The following is a 22,483-nucleotide window of genomic DNA, read 5'->3' as shown; positions in this document are numbered from 1 at the left end:
AAATGCGCGGATCACCGCAAGCGGTGATCCGCGACCTTACCTGCTCCCCGTGGATCCGGCAGCAGTCCTGGGCGCCCGCAGAGTCCGGCTAGTACAGACTCTGGGGTCCCGCTGAGATCCCCAGATCTGTACTGGCGTCTCAGCGCCAGCGGGGTGACGGAGCGGCTGCTTAGACGTCCTATGGACAGTCCGACGCTGCCGCTCTGAAGAGTCCAAAGTCCATGAAAAAACTTTGTCCCTAAAAAAAAAAAAAAAAAATAAGCTTAGGGGCTGCTAATCAGCTCCCCCTGCGCTAACGGTGACCCGACTCCGGCCGGGCACCAACTTAAACTGAGGTGCCTCTGGCTTGGGGGTGGGGTTATAGGGAGAGTGGACCCAGTGCATCCTGGGAGCTAAAAGCTTTAACTGCGTGGTGCCCGGATTTGGTTCCCAACCTATACCCCAAGGTCAACCCTGTGGACCCCCTATGGACCCTGAAGTAGAAAAGGAAAATAAAACTGGCTACCATACAAAACACTGAACTTTAACACTTCACAGACACAAGTGCCCTCTCTGTGCACACAGTACTCTCACTCCCAGCTGCATGTACTGCTCCGGGAATGTAGCGTAACCAGAACTGCTAGAAAGGGTCACTGAACTGAATGAAGGACATACTGTTAGCACATAATGTACAGCCCACAGGACATGCTGCATCTATCGTCTTAACAGGTTTGTACAGTAATGTGTCTGGTCTGTAGCGCAACAGAGTAACCGTGCCTAAAATGACGCAATGGTGTCTGACAATGTTGTACTGATGAGACAGCATGCATATTTAACAGTGTATTGAAACATAAAAAAAGGGGAACTGTGATGGGGTTAAGAAGACATGGATCTAATTGAATAAGAATATAGATAAAATGGCATATAATACAATGTAGTGTGATACGATGAAACATAAAATAAATAAAATGTATAACACAAAATAAATGTCAACCAAAATTCTAATGCATATGGAACAAATAAGAAAATGCAGTCAATGCTGATGATGTGAGACTGTATGAATGAAGTGCCACTGGTGGCACTAGAAATGGGAGTAATCCTTTCTATGAAGGTAAGGATACTGATAAATGTAAATGAAAAAGGTTCACAGTAGCCATCTGTTGCTGTGATATCCCAGAATCGTCAAAGGTATAGTTCAGCAGCCCGCAGGTAGATAGTAGTGGTTTAAAAGACGTTGGATAGGATGTGATTTCTCAAATTGCTTTTGGTGGGTGCATGCATCCCCCCCTACCTCGCCCTGTGTACAGTCCGGTATCTGGTGATGGAAATGGCTTGAATGTGGAGGGGGCCTCCTTCTAATCGCTGGGCACTGATTCCCCGTATATGAGGCGGCAGCTGCCTAGTTGGAAAGAGGCAGCTGCTTCTTCAGACGTCCCGACGGTGAGCGTGCACAAATTCCTCACCGCCGGTCTGGTTGTTTCTGGGGTCCGTCCGGCTACTCTGGCAGGTAGAGGGGGCGTTACTAATGCGTTTCACCCGCTGAAAATAGTGCGGGCTTCGTCAGGGCTGCACAGCTCAGGCACAGGGAAAGGCGCCTGGGAGCAGGTAAACACTAATCCACAGGATACACAGCACTGTACTGCAGGTTTTCTGGCTTATCATCTTAATAGACCGGAGTCACAATTACTTTAGTAAGGGCTCCTCTCAGCAGGCCATAAAGCAATCTACGTGGTCTGCTGAATTTCGTAATCTTCACTTGCTCCTTGTATTGGGAAGATCCAAAATCACTTTCACCAATAGAAAACATAACGGGATGCACGAATGCCCATAATAAAGGAAAGAGCGTTTCTTTTGTATCGTATCCATATTATTTTTCCAATATAAATCCACTAGATGGCAGTATTGCATGTTTAGGGCAATGACCTAGACTATTACATACACATATAGCTTACCAGTTCTTTTCCGTCAGGATGGTGTGAGACAGCTGCGGTCGGGACATAGACATGATCTGGCTGCGCAGTTTACTGATCATAGTGTGGAAATTGGGGTGCCCTTTATAACCGGGCAGGAGGGAAAAGAGGGAGTTACCTCCGGACCCTACATAACACAGAAATGGAAATGTCTGATTACATAACCCATAGAAGACCTGGTAAGTTGTCTCATCTGAGCATACTATATTTTTATATCATGGAAATAATCAGTATTAATGAGGAATACGGAGACGCTGTGGCCAAAATGTTTTTCCAAAATTTCTTTATTAAACTTAATTTCACATTCCCCATATAAGTTTTACAGGAGCCTCACATTAATAATTCTATGGGATTGAAGAACTCAGCTCACCGCACTATATAACTCTGGGTCTGTGGCTTCCTGCAGCCTCCATTCCCCTCCTCACCTCATGGCACTGCCCCTGTCACATGATGCAGCCCTGTCCTCACTAACACCTCACTAATCTCCTGATATACTCTGTGCTGCTGGGGACTCTGCTCCCCCCACTATATAACTGTGTGATTTCCTGCTGCCTCCATTCCCCTCCTCACCTCATGTCACTGCCCCTGTCACATGATGCAGCCCTGTCCTCACTAACACCTCACTCATCTCCTGATATACTCTGTGCTGCTGGGGACTCTGCTCCCCCCACTATATAACTGTCTGTGGCTTCCTGCAGCCTCCATTCCCCTCCTCACCTCATGTCACTGCCCCTGTCACATGATGCAGCCCACACTAACACATCACTCATCTCCTGATATACTCTGTGCTGCTGGGGACTCTGGCCCTGATTCAGAGCCGGACGCTCTGACAGAGCGCTCGCTCTGAATCAGGGCCGTGCTTCTTGTTTTTCAGAGCAGCCTCCTGGCCGCTCGCATAGCTGTGGGTGACCACCCACAGCTATAGCGAGCGGCCAGGAAGATGGTCGCGATGGTCAAGACCATCGCAACCATCGGGCTTGCGACGAGACCCTTGTGGTAGGGTCTCGTTGCCGCAAGCCCTAGAGTGCTTTCGGCTCTAACAAAGCCGAAAGTACTCCCACTGACATCACTTGTGATGTCAGTGGGGCCGGCCACAGATGGTAGGCGTTCCCATGGGAACGCCTCCGTCTGGGCAGCCACGCCCCCAGCCCGCCCACCAAAGGGGGCGTGCTGTCACGCAACATCGACAGCATGCCCCCTTTGGTACGAGACCCGGAGCGACGGATTAGAGACCCGGAGCCGGCTCCGTCGTGCGCATGCGCACTGGGCCACCGTCGACCCGCTTGCGAGCGGGTCTGAATCAGGCCCTCTGCTCCTCCCACTGTATAACTGTCTGTGATTTCCTGCTGCCTCCATTCCCCTCCTCACCTCATGTCACTGCCCCTGTCACATAATGCAGCCCTGTCCTCACTAACCCCTCACTAATCTCCTGATATACTCTGTACTGCTGGGGACTCTGCTCCTCCCACTACAAACATACATTCATATCATTATGTATGGGTATGTACATACAAATACATGTATAGAGGCTATTTTAGTTTGGGGGACTCTTTAGGGCGAAATAAGAAATCCTATAAGTAAAATACACATGTATATTTCTTATGGATGCAACAAGGTGACCTCACTGAATGGACGGTCACTAAAAAACCTTTAATCCGCTATAGTGACAGGTTTAGGCGTTTCTTACATGCATCACCTTCTGACCATGTACAGAATAACTACAGTACTGACATGTTGGCACTTCTATGCGCAAATCCTTTGCAGCCACTGATCACGAAGGTCTCCTAAGATGTGAGTAACGTTGATGCACTAAACATCTGGTTAGGTGACCTTTCATTTTAGCCGACAACCTCTTAGTGTTAAGTCATTAATAACCCGCTACGGTTTCCTTAAATTCTATAATGAGAACATCTTAGCCATGGAAACGTATTATTTATCTGTAATAAATCTCAATAACGCTCTAAAAACTGTATAAGGTGTTTCAGACTCCTCTGTTACACTTAGATACAGTGTCCTGGCCCTAATCTGGAGGAGATCTAGACAGCCAAGTACCTGCTCTAGAAACGGCCTCATCTGTATCATTCTCCATGACCGGGATAAGGAATAAATTCACCTCCGATTCCAGGAAGTCATACGGTAACCCCGGGAAGATATTACAGTCCAGCATGGAGAGCGTGCCTACAACACATTACAGAAACCAGCAATACATTTCACAGCTGATACTAATAAAGTAATAAACATTTAAATTTTCTGTATGTTGCTCTAACATCTATTTGTACGTTCTCAGTGATTTGTTTCATTGCACAAAAGTGGGGTTTGGTGTGTACCCAGCTAAAACTCTAGTGTATCAGTGCTATAAGCTACAAGGTGTATACTAGTGTAGAATCAGCTATGGGCCCTATATCTAGATCTTCTGACTGGGCCGTTAAAACCCAGTCTAAGGGCCGTATTCAACTGCCGGCGAAAAGCTGCTCTCGGCGAAAAGTGAAAATGACGTCATTTCGCCTGTCGGAAACTTTCCGCCGTATTCAATTGCACAGACTTTTTGCCGGTGCGAAAAGTCTGCGCCTTGTAACCAGCGGAAAAGATTCGCCAGTTAATGGAGGCGGAAAAAGTGCAGAATTAGGGGTTTGGGGTGCAAACTTGCGGGAACACACCTGCAGCCTTGGGACAGTCGCCAAAAGGTAAACTGCGCCCAAAAAAGTAAAAAAAAAAAACTTTAGAACACCCCAAAAAAGTACTTTCGTTTTGGGGGCAAAACAAACAAAAAAAAAGATGGGGGACAAACTTAAAAACTAGCGAAATCGACTCCAGGGAGGTCCCCCAAGTATGCCCAAGCTGTTTTTTGGATTGCAGATGATTGCTGATGGTGCGATTTTTAAAAATGCACTTTAGCGATTTGTAACCATGCTTGCACCCATTTTCATGTACCCCAAATTTGCTGGGACTACTTATTTTAGCCAAAACACCTGCTAAATGCTATTCTACACCACTTGTGCAAAGACGCTAAATAACTCCAATTGAGAGCATTTAAGCACCCCAAATACCTTCAGCAGGGCTATTCGGGGGTATCCATAGTGATCCCTCATGTCAGTGCATCTTTAGTGGGGTGTCAGGCTGATTTCCTCAAATATGACAGTACTTTTCACCAATCTCAGTTTCACCGGGACGCGTTCTTGCGTCCTTTGCAATTGAATAGGGTGAATCGCGGTAATGAGCACGATACTTTTCCGGATGCAAAACTGGCGATGACGGCGAAAACACCGGCATTCCGAAAAGTCCGGGACTTTTTTCTCTGGTAATAGAATACGACCCTAAGACTGAGTTCTGTGTTTCCAAACTGTACAGCTAAATCTGAGGACCAAATAAAAGACATCACCAAGTACCGTTTGTGTAACGCGTAGATTGGGGGGTCTTAGCTCAATAACAGGACATGGGTAGTCGCACAGAATTGGTGGCCATTATCCTATTTATTATGGTGCTATACTAGTGAGCAAATGATTGGTAATACCATTAGTATAGAGATGGTCGCCATTTTTCTGTAGCCCCGCCGTGGGCGAGTGTGTACCTTTGTAACGCAGACGTGAATGAAGCATAAGCTTTTCAATCACCGTGTGCATCTGCTTCAGGCTCCGGGGACAGAAATCCTCCCGCTTGGCTTTATTCTGGATGAACACTGAAAGACAAGGCACCAATGTACGGACTCTATTACTGTCACAGAGACAGAGGTGCTAAAAACACAAATGGGAGAGAATGGAAATGCAGGACAGGTTTTTAAGACCTTTCATTTGTTGTTTAGAAATAAAACTAAATTAATAATTTACTCAGTGATTATAGTTTTGAAATCATGTTCCTACAGGTCTACGGAGACGTAGGGCCAAATGTAATAGGGTGAGAGTTTAGATAATGTGAGAGTCTAGCAGTAATCTCTCACACAATGTAATGGAGTCCGAGAACATGGAAACTCGCGTGGTTTTAGACTCAAAAAAACTAACACGATCATCCAGATGTTTTCCCATTTTGAAGATAAAACTCGACCAATGCGAGAAGATACTGCTAAACTCTCACATTCTCTAAACCCTCACCCTATTACATTTGGCCTGTAATATTAATCTATGGATGGCAGTAGCGCCACCTGCTGGATAAAATAAGGAAAAGGCAGAGTATACAGAGAAGGAAAGCGTTCAGGGAGTAAAGTAAAATACAGTGGAAGTTTTGTCATGTAAAAAAAAGTGCATTAGCACAGTGAAATGGGAGGTTTGTGCACCCAATAGACAAAAAGAAAAACATGTATAAAAGAGATATTTCAGCCACCACAGAGTGTATAAACAAAAAGATTTTGCTCCAAATTTTTGAATGCAGCGTAATGTACTATGAACCCCAAAAAAGTGTTCACAACGGGGTGGGTATTGGATGGTGGTGGTCAGAATCAGACACCGGCATCCCGACATTGTTAAGATACAGACACCTGGCGGTCAGTATCCTAACCATACCCCTCTCTCTACCCGCAGCCTAAACCTACCCCTCCCCCAGTAGCCTAAACCTACCCCTCCCCCCCACCTCTGCATCCCTGTCGGTATTCTGGCGATGGTATTCTGCCCGCATCCCTTCACAACACCAAGTTTTAGATAGAGGTCTCTCAACCTTGTGTAACTTGCTATAAATGGTATGACTGGAGCGCGGTTACTCACCCACATGGGGGTAATACTCGATGCCTTCATCTGCCCCCGATGAGCCGCTGGACTCGTGGCTGGGAGACGGTGTAGAAGGTTTCAGCATCTCCGCTGTCTGCAGGAACCTGGCAATTGAGAACAATAACCAGCATCATAAATGTAGAACAATTTCCCAGGCGGCAATAATTACCTATACACTGTATCGTGTGGTCTGTATGTCATGATGTCTGAAATAAGCCTCTCACCATTCATAGCAGTCCCCAAAATCTACCATATAAAGTGCTCCACCCCTGAGGTTAGACAGACAGGTAGCTGGGCCCTTCAGTTCTTCTGAAAAACTGATTATATATATATATATATCTGATCCACAGTTTAACGCCGTCACTGCCACGGATGTTGGAGTTATGTCCTTGCTGCAATACTGTAAAGGTGGCCAAGTACATGATCCTTATTTCATGAGCTGCTGCTACCAGATCTACATGGATCTGTCTGTATAGGGATCTGGCTGAGGTTTTCTATTGTGTCCCAACTCTTGCATCTTTTTTTTTTATTGAATGTAGCCCCCTCCCTTCACAACGGAACCAGAGGCATCAGTCAGGCTCAGACTGCAGGTCCTCTGGATAAATGCCCAAGATGACTTGTTGTTTAATTCAGGTCAGAGGAGGAGGAGGTTTCTGCCCAATCATGAAAACTGTCTTTCCTCTGAGCACTAAATGGAATACAGGATTTGGTACATTGGTAGTGCAGAGCCATGCACCTACTGAGTAATGTGTAGACGTGTACTGCAGTGTAGCCTCTATTATTCGCAGTGCACATTTTATTTAGCGTCTCCTGTCTTAATTCTAAGCCAGGCAGTGAATGTGAAATGCATTTAACTAGGATCTAAGCCCCCATTTTGTTTTCTTTCTTCATCTCCTGCTCAGTCACGCGTCTCCAGTTTCCACGTGGGTGGGAATTAAACAAACTCTAGCCAACTAGGCAACGTGAATGCTCACAGCAGCACATGGTATTTCAGGTTTCCCATGGCAAAGTGAAGTGTCAGGATGTGAGGAGTAAACTGGAAGCCTATTATGTAGTCAGTGGTGGGAAGAGCAGGGTCCTCCTACAGCACATGTAAGCCTGGGTCACGCTGGAGCAGACACAATAATGGACGGCTTCTTAGCCTCATGCCCAACGCATTACAATGGGGGCACTACACGTAGGCGAGTCACAGAAAACATCTCACCGGTACAAGTTGAAGTCGGTGAACCAGTCCTGGACCACGATGACCACGTGACACACCGTGAACAGGAAAGCCGCAATCTGTAATGACTGCAGGCACAGAATGGGAAAGAGATTAGGGATTAGAGAAACAACAACCAGGCAGTGTAATAAGATAATAATGAATTAGTGGCCATTATAAAGCATTTAAACTTTCATAGATGTAACCATTAGTAACGGACACTAGCTTGTAAATCTGTGGTAAGCAGACAGCTGCCATGTGTAGACTAATTCCAAGTTATATACACACAGTAGCGCGATCATTTTAAATAAATGTGCAGAATATTCACATCAACTACAAAAAACACCTAAGGAAAGTACTCCCATTCAGCCGTTCTGTGGGCCGAGCAGATACGGCCTGTTATTTCAGAAGGGACATCAGTGCCTCACACCCCAGTGTGGTTGGGTATGAAATACAGACAGCTTAAAAGGGTTCAAATCCCGACCCTGGAAGCCTGACAGATCATAATCCCGACGCAAATTGGTAAGTATATTTAACCTCACCTCTACCCCCCCCTAACCCTCCCTTGGGGTGGCCTAACCCTAAGACTCCGGGGGTGGTGCCTCTAACCCTATCCCCCCTCCCCGCACACTATCAGTGTCAGTATGCCCGGATAACCTACGTTCGGTATGCCGGGTGTCGGGATTTCGGTGTGTGGCTAATGATAGGTGTCAGTATGCCCGGATAACCTACGTTCGGTATGCCGGGTGTCGGGATTTCGGTGTGTGGCTAATGATAGGTGTCAGTATGCCTGGATAACCTACGTTCGGTATGCCGGGTGTCGGGATTTCGGTGTGTGGCTAATGATAGGCGTCAGTGTTTAGACGCACATCTTTAGTCCCATGCCGGTTGTCAGGATTCTGGCGGTCTGCATTTCGACCGCCGGCATCCTGACTATATTCTCCCTCAGTGACGTCACCGATTCCTCTGTGGGGAAGTCAGTGGGATCTCTGCTCTGCGGTTATGTGACGAGTAATCATTAAACAGTTAGATTTTGTTGCAGCCTGTCTTACTGTCCTTATGCCATACATAGTCTCACCTGCATCTCCACATAGGTGTGTGGTAGATTGTATTCAGGAGGTAACTTCCGGTCATTATTTATCAAATGATCCAATATGGCAGGACTCAGGATGGGCTGAAAATAAACAGAGACTGGTTTGAAACAAGAAATTGTGTTTTATTCAGAATGTAGGATGTCAAAGTGTGTACGAGAAGCCATCTGTCTCTTCCATTAGGAGGAGAGTCTACCTTCAGACATCCTCTCACGGTTCTCCATAGCTCTAGGGCAGGGGTGGGCAATAAGCGGCCCTCCAGCTGTTGTTGAACTACAAATCCCAGCAACAGTTTTAGCATGGCCAAATAGTGAAACTGTGCTAGGGCTTGCTGGGTTATGTTGTTCTTCAACAACAAGGGGGGGGGGGATCCTAATCTAGGACCATACATGTTTCATATCAGCAGGTGCCAGGAGGAAAGAGTGAGAATCCCACCTACCTCTAGTCCGGCATTTCCCAAACATGGTCCCCAAGGCACCCTAACAGTCCAGGCTATAAGGCTATCCACGTATAAGAACAGGTGACTTCATTAGTACATCAGTTTAAACATCTGTGATTAAGCATGGATATTCTTATAACCTGCACTGCTAGTGTGCCTTAAGGAGTAAGTTTTGTAAACCCTGCCCAATCCCATTGCAGCGTGTAATCCATGTCACCCTATCGGGCCTGTACTTGCAGGCACTGCTCCCATGTGGTGCTGCTGCAGTGCACACTGTCCTGAGCCATTAACTTCACTGCTCTTATCGACACTTCAGTATTTATAGTCCCTGGTGCGTGGACAGAAGCGCTGGTCCCTGGTGCTGTAGCTACCTGGAGTCCACGGATATAAATCCACGATACTCTCTCAACCACTTCTGAGATGAGTCTTAAAAGTCAGGAAGTGTTGGAGACCAGAAGCCTGAGCAGTCTATGTTCTGCAGGAGTGTATAATACCGCATATACCAGGAGTGTATAATACCGCATATACCAGGAGCAGGAGTGTATAATACTGCATATACCAGGAGCAGGAGTGTATAATACCGCATATACCAGGAGCAGAGTGTATAATACCGCATATACCAGGAGCAGGAGTGTATAATACCGCATATACCAGGAGCAGGAGTGTATAATACCACATATACCAGGAGCAGGAGTGTATAATACCGCATATACCAGGAGCAGGAGTGTATAATACCGCATATACCAGGAGCAGGAGTGTATAATACCACATATACCAGGAGCAGGAGTGTATAATACCGCATATACCAGGAGCAGGAGTGTATAATACCGCATATACCAGGAGCAGGAGTGTATAATACCGCATATACCAGGAGCAGGAGTGTATAATACCGCATATACCAGGAGCAGAAGTGTATAATACTGCATACAACAGGACTTGTATGCAAACAGCCAGGGAAGTCACAGTGCCAGTCTCCAGTTCTACAGGACCAAAGAGCCACACCTCTACATCAGCCATAGGGATCCAGTGCGGATATTGGATATTTCTGGGCAGGTATAAAATACTGAAGCCCTCAGCTTACAGGACGGGAAGGAAAGAATGGGGAGGGAGAAGAAGATAAAGACCAGAAAATACGGCCAAGACCCGCAAAGATAATATTTTACATCAACATAAAAAGGTAAAAATCAACAATGTTATTCTGAGGTTAGAATTTAAATGACCCGTCCACGGGAACAGGCACGGGACCGTCCACGGGAACAGGCACGGGACCGTCCACGGGAACAGGCACGGGACCGTCCACGGGAACAGGCACGGGACCGTCCACGGGAACAGGCACGGGACCGTCCACGGGAACAGGCACGGGACCGTCCACGGGAACAGGCACGGGACCGTCCACGGGAACAGGCACGGGACCGTCCACGGGAACAGGTACGGGACCGTCCACGGGAACAGGCACGGGACCGTCCACGGGAACAGGTACATGAGCTTTTATGAGAACAGGTACATGACCATCCAGGAAAACAGGTACATGAGCTGCTATGAGAACAGGTACATGAGCTGCTATGAGGCAAATGACCGTCCATGAGAAGAGGTAAAGGTCTTCTGCATTTTCATGAAGAACAACTAAAACAACAGTTTCATATGAGCATTTATTAAAGTTTGTGAATTACCGAGCTGAACGGCATAAATAATAAATAAATGTCGCAGGGTCACATACTCCTCTGCAGCAGGCTTATATGTTAGGAGGGGGGGTGCATCTCTAAAATCCAACAATGTGTCAGCAACTCATATATGTGCAGCCTCACCTTTATGACCTGTACCGGATCCCATTAGGACAATGGGCCCGATTCAGACCCTCTCGCGAGGAAGCGTCCGCACGCAGCCAGACGATTTTTTTGCATTCTGCGCATGCATACGCATCGCAGTGCGTGAACCAGTACGAGCGATCGGGAAGCGTACGCTCGCTGCGCACAGACAGCCCAGTAAAATGAGTGACAGGAGAAGCCGGCCGTGGGTGGTGACAGGCGCAGGCCACTAGAAACAGGGGAGTGGAGGTGCGTACGCAGGCGTGTCTGAGCGTCTTAACCCCGTTTCAGAGGCGTGCATAATTAACAGGCAGAGTCATAGTACACGTCACCTGGTTATATTTCACACTGAAGAGCTCGCAGTGCTTGCGGCAGGGTATAGTCAACCACAAGCGCTGCGTTCGCTTCTGATGGTCCTCGATGTACCGATGGTTGCATACACTTCCTGGAGATGACGTGCGCAAGTGGGCATACACAGAGCGATCGCACGCCAAGACATAAACCACATTTATCCACACAGCCTCCACGTCACACAGCCCCCCACGCCACACAGCCCCCCACGCCACACAGCCTCCACTCCAGTTTTCACCTCACTTATTACCACAGCATGAACACCTCTACTTCAATCACCCCCTCTTATCCAATGTCTACATAATCCTCTGCTTTACCTACTTCTTCCAGCCCTATCCTCCCCCTCTAGTCTCCTCCAGTTGCTGTTCCACCTTTTTTTCTCTCACCAGTCTCCCTTACAACCCTCTGCTTCTCTCCCCACCCTTCCTTCCTGTTCCTCCACTCTTAACCACCTTCCTCCCTCCATGGACTTGCTACCCCACCACTAAGCCCTATTCCCTACTGTCTCTGCCGGGCCCCTCTAGTGCTGCCGTGAGAAATCCTGGACCAGAGTATAGCAGCATACCGAAGGTGCCCCCCTGGAGGGGGCCTGGCCACTGCATGTTGTGGATGGCTCCATCTCTCTGTGGGTGGGCCTAGCATGTAATGCTGGCCATACACTGCCAGATAAAATGTCTGTCAGACCGACAGACATTTTATCTAGCCGGCTGCCAGCCGCAGATGTCCGCGGCATACACTGTGAGAGAAATCTCACAGTGTATAGCCCGACATCCGCGCTCCGCCCCCGGGGGAGGAGACATTTCCCTGTAGGAAGGAACACAGAAAATGTCTGTCGGCTGCGCTGGGCATACACTGCCCGATGCGGCCGACAGTTTACCGGGTAATATCGCATCGGACGGGCATGCTGGACAATCCAGCATGCCCGACCGAGCAATATTTAACCCTTGGTCGCCCCCCCCCCACGCTACAATTATCGCGGCGATCCGCCGATATCGGGCGGATCGTCCCGATAATTGTAGCGTGTATGGCCAGCATAAGAAGCACCCACTAACAGGAGCATGGCATAGCAACCAGCAGTCGGGACTATAGTACTCACTATTAGGATGGCGGGACAGTCCCATAATAGCCACATTTTAGCTGGATGTATTTAGATGCTAAAATTTAACAGACAAAAAAATTAAAGGGCAAACTACTTTATTTTGTACATTTCTCATGCATATAACACGTAAATAAAATCTATTTTTGTCATAGAGATAGATGAATGAAGGACTTCATTTTGACATAACATCAGGTCATCTTATACACATTTCGCAGCACATATCCTAACCCACTGCTCCATGCTCCTTCCTCACTATCTACCCCACCTGTGTTGCCCCTGTCTGTCTGCGCCCCCCCCCCCCCCCCCCTTTAGAATGTAAGCTCTCACGAGCAGGGCCCTCATCCTTCATGTGCTTTTCCTCCCTTACTTATACTATCATGTACTCCTAACTCCCCAATTGGCACCTAACACTTGGTTGCTCATGTCCTGCTGCTTGTGTTATGCAGCTATGTGTATAAACCATGTCCTTGTCCTGCATTGTACTGTATTACTATTACTGTTTTTTCTTGTGTGCTCATTTATGTACTGTGTTAGGCGCTGCGGAACCTTTGTGGCGCCATATAAATAAAGGATAATAATAATAATGCTGGGGGTGTGCCGGATTTGCATACGCTACGGGTGCGTGCGAACGCATCTAGCGAGCGGGTCTGGATCGAGCCCAATGTCCATAGAGGTGCGGGAGGAGCCTCAGCTCATATCGAAATATTTCAGTTTTGTCATCGCCTCTTAGACCGATCACAATAGCAAACTTTATCAGGCCATGTAATGTGATAAATGGGAGATATTATCAGCTCGTACTGCACAGAACTACGATGGTCTCTGGGGTCAGCCTGCCTCACTACATTCCTTCTTTACCTGTGTGTCCAGGTAGATGATCCTCTCTTGGCTGATGAAGAAGTCGATGCCACTAGTCTGGTTCCCAGCTCTCTCTCTCACCTCTTGGCTCTGCATCCTGAAGACGTACGACCTGGAAGGCACCGAAAGACAAATGTCCCTCATATGGATAGGTTGCCTCGGTCACCAACACATTCTTATTTTATATAAAAAAATATTTTCTGGACCAATGACAACAAGCTTGTAAAAGCGCGATTATGCAGAACTGAGGAAGATGCTGGTTGTAGGTTGGGAGCGACAGGTGTTAGTGATACGAATGCAGCAGCCAACACCTATTATCACTGGAAACGTAGACAGTCTTATCTCTCACTGTAATACCCAGCACTAGTCTGACTTTTCAGGAGGCCTCAAGTCTACAAACACATCCTATATATCTGTATGTGTCAATACAAATGATACGCCGGATTCTGAGTCACAGGCACTGCTGATGTCGGACGCAGTGGACCATTTTTTCCGTCTCCAACGCATACGCCTATGTCGCACTGCGCATGCAATTAAGAGTTGCGAATGAGGAGCGCGGGAGGCGTACGGCCTCAGAAATGGGTTGAGAGTGTAGTTGGCGTTCCTGGGCGGTGACAGGGGGTGGCTTAGCGCAAGCACGCAGATGGTCCCGTCTGATGGGCGTGTTATGGGAGTGTGCTGGATTATCTGACATTTACGGTCACAGCTTCCTGCAACGGCTTATGTAAACAAAGACGAAAAACAAGAGATATGGTAAGAACTTACCTTTGTTATCTCTGTTTCTACGAAGTCCATAGGGTCCACAGGGTTGACCTTGGGGTATAGGTTGGGAACCAAATCCGGGCACCACGCAGTTAAAGCTTTTAGCTCCCAGGATGCACTTGGGTCCACTCTCCCTATAACCCCGCCCCCCAGCCAGAGGCACCTCAGATTGTAAGTAGCCAAAGGCCGGAGGAGGAGAGAAAAAGAGAGAGAAAACTGGAACACTCTAGAACCATACTCACAGAAAAGGAGACGGGAAGCCGGTGACCAGTAACACAGCCCATATGAAGCCAGGTGCGTCAGGGCGGGCGCCCTGTGGACCCTATGGACTTCGTAGAAACAGAGATAACAAAGGTAAGTTCTTACCATATCTCTTGTTTTCTACTTCAGGGTCCATAGGGGGTCCACAGGGTTGACCTTGGGGATGTCCCAAAGCAGTTCAACCAAGGGTGGGGACGCTCCTGTGCTGAGAGGAGAATCCGTCGCCAAAAAGGAAGCATCCTGAGAGGCAAAGGAAACCAATGCCTAGAACCTTAAAAAGGTATGGACAGAAGACCACGTGGACACCTAGTAAGGCAAAACAGCCGAGGCGCCACGACGAGCCGCCCACGAGGGTTACACGGCCCGAGAAAAAAACAAGCCTCAACGACAGAAATGCCCACCCATGGGTAGGCCCCTGAGGAAGACATACGAGGCCATCCAGTCAACATTTCATTATAGGCCGGCCATCGTTTCCTGTTAAAACCAGAAACCGCAGACCACCAATAAGGAGTCCGCTTACCATAAGGAACTTGAACGGATCACATAAAGCCAAAGAGGCCGGACCACAGTCCATGAGGCCACAACAGCCGAGAGGACTGGGAACTGAATGGCCATACCATAAGTTCCAGAATAATATGGAACCTAAAAACCACTTTAAGAAGAAACACAGGGCGAGAGCAACTCACACCCTGACATGATGCCCTCCAGAAGAGGGAGCCACATGAGAACGCTCCCCATTCAGACACTCTCCTGGTTGATTTAAACACCCTGAGAGAGAGAGAGAGAGCTTAAACAATAGACCATGTAATGGCTATCACAACCAGCGGTTCCATTGACTGTCCCCGGAGGGAACAAAGAACCACTACTAACTCCCCAGGAGTCCCTAGGGAGGACAAGTGGAGACATAATCCAGAAAACACTCCAAAGGATGAACTGGATATCAGAGCGGAGCAATTCCATATCTTAACCATACCGACAGTGTAGAGATCCGCACTGTCAGGAAGGCCAGGCCAAGGGTGAAACCCAAGCCAGCTGGAAGGAATGCCAGAATATCTGGAAATCCTGGACACCGGAGGATCGTATCGACAGGTACGATACCATAAGAATTATGTATGCCACAGTCCGTGGCAGATCCCAGCAAAGTCTGGCCTATCTGCTCTAAACATCTCAATGAAGACAGAGCCAGGGAAGCCCGAGGACCACAGTAGGGGCGCAGTTAAAGACAAGCGATCCAGATCCAGGGAAAAACAAGGACCCTGAGACAACAGGTCCAGATAGTGAAGCAGTAGGAACGGAGCATCGAGGAGGAGACTCCGAAAATCTTAGTACCAGTGATGTCTGGGACGACCTGGAGCCCCCAGAAGGAAAGCCCCTCCGTCTCGAATTAAACTTCCGAAGACCTCGAGGAAGAAGGGAGACCGGAGGACACAGGTACACAAAGTGGAAGGACCACTTCACTGACAAAGAGTCACTGAAGGTAGCTTCAGTACTCCTAGAGCTGGACTGTAACACCGGTAATGTGTGATCGAGTCAGAAGGCCATGGGGATCAATCCCCTCAGGGAGGCCCCCTCTGCTCACCAGGAGTTGAAACCTCTCTTGGAGAAGAGACTAGTCCCCGGGATGCACGCCGTGACGGCTGAGGAAGCCCGCTTCCCAATGGAGAGCTCCGGGAATAAACACCGCAGAGTTGGCCAGGAGAAGACCCTTGGACTATGTCAGAATGGGTGACATTCCTAACATTGCCACCCAACTACCAGTGTTGCCTAGATGGAAGCCACTGTTGTGACACTGTCGGACTGAACCTATTCAGGTTAACCGTGACAAATGGGTTAGGCCAGAGTGAAAGTCCAAGACAGCTTAAAGTATCAACAAGTTAAGCGGCAGGGCAGAAGCGACAGACGTCCAACTGCCCCGAAATGAATGCGGACCAGACACTGTCTTTAGCAAAGAACACCCTGGACGAGATGGCCATAGCCACCCGGACAGAGACCAACTCGCCTCCGTAGAAAGTATCATGGTTCGAACAGCGATCCGATGGAAAAAACTCGATCCATCTGGAGGGGAGTCAATTATGGCAAGGCCTGGAATGGAACTGAGCACATTCCACCCTACCAAAAGGTAGACACTCTGGTAGACCGCGCATCACAAAGAGTAATGACATATGTCGACTGCGTAGATATCCGCACACTCGAAGTTGAAGAGTGGAGATCTTGTCTTACGCCAGAAAAATTCTCAGATTCTGAGAATCCAGCAGTGCTCCCAGATGAAGAAAACCCTGTGAGGGATGCAGGGAGGACTTTTCTGTGACGAGAAGAAGCCCCGGTTATCCTGACCTGGCGGTAAAGTACCTTGGTGATCCTGCTAAAAGTAGGAGACCGTCCAGAGAAAGGAGCATTCGGATACACTGAACAGGTGAACTGTCAGAAAATCCATAAAGCTGGTAAACCCCGGTGGAGTTGAGGACAGCCCCAAAAGGCAGAGCCCGAAACTTACAAGTGTTGCTGTGGCACAGCAAACCTGAACCCATGCTGATGAGAGGGCTCTGTATGTACCCGTAGGTACGTATCCTGAATACTCGGATATACCATAAAATCCCCAGGTTCCAAACATCGGATGATGGAGCATGGACGATTCCACCTGAGTCAAGGCACCGTTGGAATCTGATTCAGGGATTTGAGACAGAGTATAGGCAAAGGAGGACCAGTCGGTCACCGCCCCAAAAAGAAAGTAGAACAACCAGTCCCTCACTGAGATAGTGAGGTTGGCCGAAATAGCTCTGCTTACCACAAAGACTGTATAGCTTTCTGGGATTGTAAGGCCCTGATCAGTTCTGAAGAAGGGCCCGTGTAACAATGCCTGTGAGGAGGCTGCATGAGCAATGAGAGGCCGTTGAGAATCAGTACCTCACTCTGGAAATTCCCCAGATGTAGACCTGTCCCGTCAGGCTGAGGGTATATCCTCAGGTGTAGAAACAGGGTCGTCCGGAAGTCCAGGACTGCTCGGTACTGGATACGGTGGCCCCCGTGGAGGCCGACAGCCTAGGAAAAAACAGGCCTTTAGGCTGACCCTGAGGACAAAAAGACTTAACAGAGTTAGTCCGAATGTAGTGGGAGTAGCTAAAGACGGTATCTCCCCATTAGTGATACTGCCAATGATGCAACGATCTTGTCAAGGTCAGGACCAAACAAGAACTTCCCCCTGGAAGGAGTGTGCACCTCTGCTTTCCCATAACGCAGCCATAGGGTACTGCGGCGGATACAGACGCCGCCGAAACCCTGAAAGTTAGAAGACCGGCATCCCATGAGGTAATCCCACATATGACCACTGCATATTTTGTGAGCGGCAAAAAGATATTTGAACCTCAGACGTGTTGGAGGGGAAAAACGTCACAAAAGCATCACCATGCGATGGCCATGGTAGGACGGGCAACAGGCCCTGAAAACTTGAGTACATTGATTTCAGGCAAAGTTACCACCTACGGATCCGTAAAATTCGTCCAGGCCGGGATGGGAGGCGTATTAATGCCCGTAACCCGATGATTAACATACAAATCCATCCCAGAAGGGGATTTCCATTACTTGTGAGGACCCTCAGGGAATGGGAAACAGGAGGCCTTTGTGACTCCTCGTATCTGGGGACAGCCAGACTCCCGCTATGAGATCCACCCGCTGGGCAGAAAACGGGAGATGTATGATACTGGTGCAGGATCGACATTCTCTATATCCAGAATGAGCCTGGCTACCAGCCCCAAAGCAGGGATAATAATACTTGAGATCGGCTCCCCCCCCATGTGAGAGGGAAAGAGCCGAATATACCATCCAGTTCACGGCAGAGCCACTGGTCAGTAACCACAGGGCGTATATCACGCCAATTAGTATTTCGTATAAAACGACATCCACCAGGGTGGCCGTTGTGGTAATCCCTGCAAGGGGAATGACAGACCGATGTGGTATCGGAGGTAATTCATGTACTGTGAAAAACCCCGGCAGGGAGCGATAGTCTGTGACACAGGGGTAAATTGCAAGAAATTGCGAGATACCCCGAGTTCAAAAGGGCAGTATGGTGAAGTAACTCCCAGCGAGTGACGACAATGGGGCCCGCCCGGCGATCCTCAAAGGAGAGGATCCTGAGAAACAACGCCCTTTAAGGGGGTCGTGCACGGTGCCCCGGCACCAGATGGTGCCGCATACGTAAACCTTTCTGAGTTAAAATCCTCCGCACTAATTCCTGCAGGCTATGACTTGCAGGATAGCAATAATGGGTGCAGTATCGTGTGCAATCTCCTGGTCAGATATATCTGACTATCTTGACGGAAATATTAAGCAGCGCCATACCGGTCCTGACTGACGCTAAGATTAGCTGCAGGAACCCATTATCAGCGTACGCAACTCACAGTTCCATCTAAAATATGGCAACGTGCAGCACGCAACAGTATGTGACAAACCTCACAGATATTAACAAATATATATATGTGAGGTCTCAGAACCACCCCAGGTACACCTGTATTAGGGCAGATAAAGAAAAGGGATAGATATACACTGACAGGTGAGAGAAAAAGCAGACAGTCAGCACTAGCATAAGTCACATACAATGCAGAAAAATATATATACATACATAAGCATGACATATAATATACTGCACAATGTCGCTACATTCAACTGCCCAGATTCAGTGTCTGGGAAGGCTATAGCGCTGTGTACACTCACCCAAAATGGCCAGGTACGCAGGGGGACTGGGCTCACTGACATCCTAAGAGTTCTGCAGCACCACAGAGAGAAAATGGCCGCTGGAGACCTCAGAAGAAGCGTGGCCCGCGGAGGAAGCAGCTCAGCGACGCCAGACTGTATTATTGAAAGGCGCGCTGAGCTGAGGGGAGGAGCCGCTAGACAGGGAAGGCTTCCTCCCCTGGCTAGCAATTACCCCCCCGGGATGCCGGCTCCCGCTGCCGCTATAATCCCTGGTGGGCTGTGGACACGCGGGGTATGCCTCCATGGAGGGGGAGCCCGCCGCCACCGCTAGCGCCTCCGGTCTGTCCCCAGAGACCGGAGGCATAAGGCTGCATGTACACGCGGGTCACCGCAAGCGGTGACCACGCGACTTACCTGTCCCCGTCGATCCGGCAGCAGCCCAGGGATTCCTCCAGAGCCCGGCTAGTACAGACTCTGGGGTCCCGCTGCGATCCCCAGATCTGTACTGGCGTCGCAGCGCCGGCGGGGTGTAGGAGCGGCAGCTCAGACGTCCATTGGACAGTCTGATGCTGCCGCTCTGAAGAGTAGTAAAAAAATAATAAAATAAAACTCTTTTAAGCTTAGGGGCTGCTAAGCAGCCCCCCTGCAGTAACGGTGACCCGACTCCGGCCGGGCACCAACTTAAACTGAGGTGCCTCTGGCTGGGGGGCGGGGTTATAGGGAGAGTGGACCCAAGTGCATCCTGGGAGCTAAAAGCTTTAACTGCGTGGTGCCCGGATTTGGTTCCCAACCTATACCCCAAGGTCAACCCTGTGGACCCCCTATGGACCCTGAAGTAGAAAAATTAAATGTACACTTTTTTTTTTTTTTTTTTTTAAGTTATTCTATGAGAGAGCGCAGTTTATAGTCTATTGGTATAGTGGTTAAAATCAGGATTCATATCTGCTAGTCTACTTCTTATCACGATAAAGCTGAGCTTCTCCTGGTCACGTTTGCTGTAGTATGGAGATGGAGAATACAGACAGTGACCTTTGTAATGCGCAATCACTGATAAATAACGGAAGCCTCACCTCTGATCATCATCTGGAGAGTTAGCCGACAGGAGAGACATCATTGTGGATTTGCCAGTGCCCTGCAGCCCAAGGACACCGACCACGAGAACGTCGGTCTGATCCAGCAAAAACTGAAAGGAACAGAGGCGTAACAAAAGCGTTAATATGTCCTTGTATGGAGACATTTTTGGGTATTATGATCGACCTGGTACCGCACACGAGATATTGGGCCATTAGCGGACATTGCAGCTACATAAATCAGTATATACATAAATGGAAGGATTTAACACAAACACTGTTGTGAATGTCTAATGAGGTCTTTTTACACTGCACATACTCCTATTTCCGAATAAGTGGACCTTTAAGATCCCCCTCTGTTTATAGCTTTCACAAAAAGAGTCAGCTTGATTTTTGTTCAATATATTTACAATCTCATATTGAAAATCTTCCTATGGCATTTTATTCATTCACATCCGAATGTATGTCTCTAACATGTGATAGTTAAGCCCTAAATGTAAATCAGACGAGACCCCCCCCCCCCCCCCCTCCCACATTACTAGCCAACACACAATGAGCTGGTGCCTAAGCTGCCCGGTTAGGAGACGTCCCTACCTCGATGGCACTGTCACACCAGTTCATGTATTCGTCCACCAGCTTGATGCTGTGTTTCATCTTCTGCGGGGGCATTAGCTTTGCCTGGCCGAGCACAGCTGTGGGGATGTAAAGGGAACGGATGATACAGTTATGTGACAGAACTAACCAATGGCAAATTTTTAAATTTACAACTAAAAACAATCTCAGCTTTTCGGGCTGAGCAGCAAAGGGATTTATAAAATGACGGAGGTGCAGGGCAGAAAGTAAAGGGGCCTATCCAATAGGCGACCTGAAAGACTGAACATCTAGCGGTCAGACCTTCAGGTCGCCGAGGTGCGGTGCCCGCACTGAACGGCGTTCACTGAACGTCATTCAGTGCAGGAGCTCGACCTGCTATCTCTGAACATGCCGAACGTCGTCAGGTTGACTGGCATGTTCAGTAGATATTCGGGGACGGCAAGGACCCAGCGTGCACGCGCATCGCTGGTCCTTGCCGGCTATCCATTACCCGACTTTCTGAACAATGCGACCAAGACCTCCTGTCGGGTAATGGATAGGCCCCTTAAGCCTCCCTTTATCACAATACCCCTACCGATGTAAGTCAGAGTGAGGGAAACCATTCTTGCTCAGATATTTGTAGGTAGACTTTAGCGGGCTAAAGAGGTAGAACCAACCGCACGAGCACCGGGTGGAGAGGAAGTAATTATGGTCTCTCCGGTACAGAAGTGGGGTGTTCCATGGCAGGAATCTTCTGCCATACAATTGGGGGGGGGGGGGGGGGAAGAGTTGGGTCATGAAACTGAAACATCCTTTAAGGATTATATTAGTTTGATTGATGCCTTCTTAAGGTCTCATTATGTGGCATTCATTTATAGCTAGCTGAACTACAGCTTACAAAGTTACCCTGTGAGTGACCAGCACTTACGATCCACATTACCCCCGGCACTTGCTGAAGCGCCCATGCCCCGGTTCTGTATCTGATACACCGGCTGCGTGGGGCGCTGCCCTTCTTTCTCCACCTTTGCGGTAGCCGCAGTGGGAGGAAGACTTGTGCCCTCCGCAGCTGGGGCTGGCTTGGGCTCCTCTCTGGCCTTCATAAGAACAATAGGCTTTTCAAGAGCGGCTGGGGCTGGGGCAGGGGCCGGCTTTGGCTAAAAAGAAAAAAAAAAAAAAAGAAAAAAAATTTGAAATTTGAACAAATATATAAAACAAATTACGAACGTATTTATACAAATTCTGATGCAAGAAGTTGGTGCCGACTGAATTTAACAACGGGAAAGCTAATAACCGCAAGAAGGTTACAACATAACAGCTTATTCCGTGGGCAAACGGACTATTTGTGATTTTTTAAATGATAATTAAATAGAATCTGGTATCAAATTTATAAACACAATATTTTTTGAGGGTTATAATTATAAGCAAAACACAAAACTGTAACAAATATCACAATAATAATATAATCCTTACACAAGTTTTGGTGAATCAATTGTATATATAGCCCTAATTTAATAACACAAAAATAGCCAATCAATGCAGGAACCACTGATGGGAATAGCAGCTCTTTCCCTGCCGTTTTAATAGAGAAAAATCTATTTTCTGTCATGAAATTTCCTGATCTTAAAACAAGGAACATCAACGTGT

General features: G+C 48.2%; 1 protein-coding gene across 2 annotated transcripts in view; it reads right to left on the bottom strand.

The window, feature by feature from the left end:
* The window catches only part of SMG9 (SMG9 nonsense mediated mRNA decay factor), a 42,650-nt gene that overhangs the window by 6,409 nt on the left and 13,758 nt on the right, over nucleotides 1-22,483 (bottom strand). For both annotated transcript variants that reach the window (XM_088469834.1, XM_088469832.1), the window contains 10 exons: nucleotides 21,768-21,993; nucleotides 20,861-20,958; nucleotides 20,267-20,379; nucleotides 13,485-13,596; nucleotides 8,923-9,018; nucleotides 7,848-7,933; nucleotides 6,641-6,747; nucleotides 5,518-5,625; nucleotides 4,002-4,127; nucleotides 1,932-2,076 (listed from right to left, as the gene is read on the bottom strand). In XM_088469834.1, coding sequence (XP_088325960.1) covers nucleotides 1,932-2,076; nucleotides 4,002-4,127; nucleotides 5,518-5,625; nucleotides 6,641-6,747; nucleotides 7,848-7,933; nucleotides 8,923-9,018; nucleotides 13,485-13,596; nucleotides 20,267-20,379; nucleotides 20,861-20,958; nucleotides 21,768-21,993 — 1,217 coding nt within the window. The remainder of the gene's footprint in view (nucleotides 1-1,931; nucleotides 2,077-4,001; nucleotides 4,128-5,517; nucleotides 5,626-6,640; nucleotides 6,748-7,847; nucleotides 7,934-8,922; nucleotides 9,019-13,484; nucleotides 13,597-20,266; nucleotides 20,380-20,860; nucleotides 20,959-21,767; nucleotides 21,994-22,483) is intronic.

Source organism: Taudactylus pleione, unplaced genomic scaffold (assembly GCF_031769625.1).
Source record: "Taudactylus pleione unplaced genomic scaffold, aTauple2 ptg000094l, whole genome shotgun sequence".
NCBI lineage: Eukaryota > Metazoa > Chordata > Amphibia > Anura > Myobatrachidae > Taudactylus > Taudactylus pleione.
The sequence above is the reverse complement of the archived record's forward strand: the minus strand, read 5'-3'. Positions and strand labels throughout refer to the sequence as shown.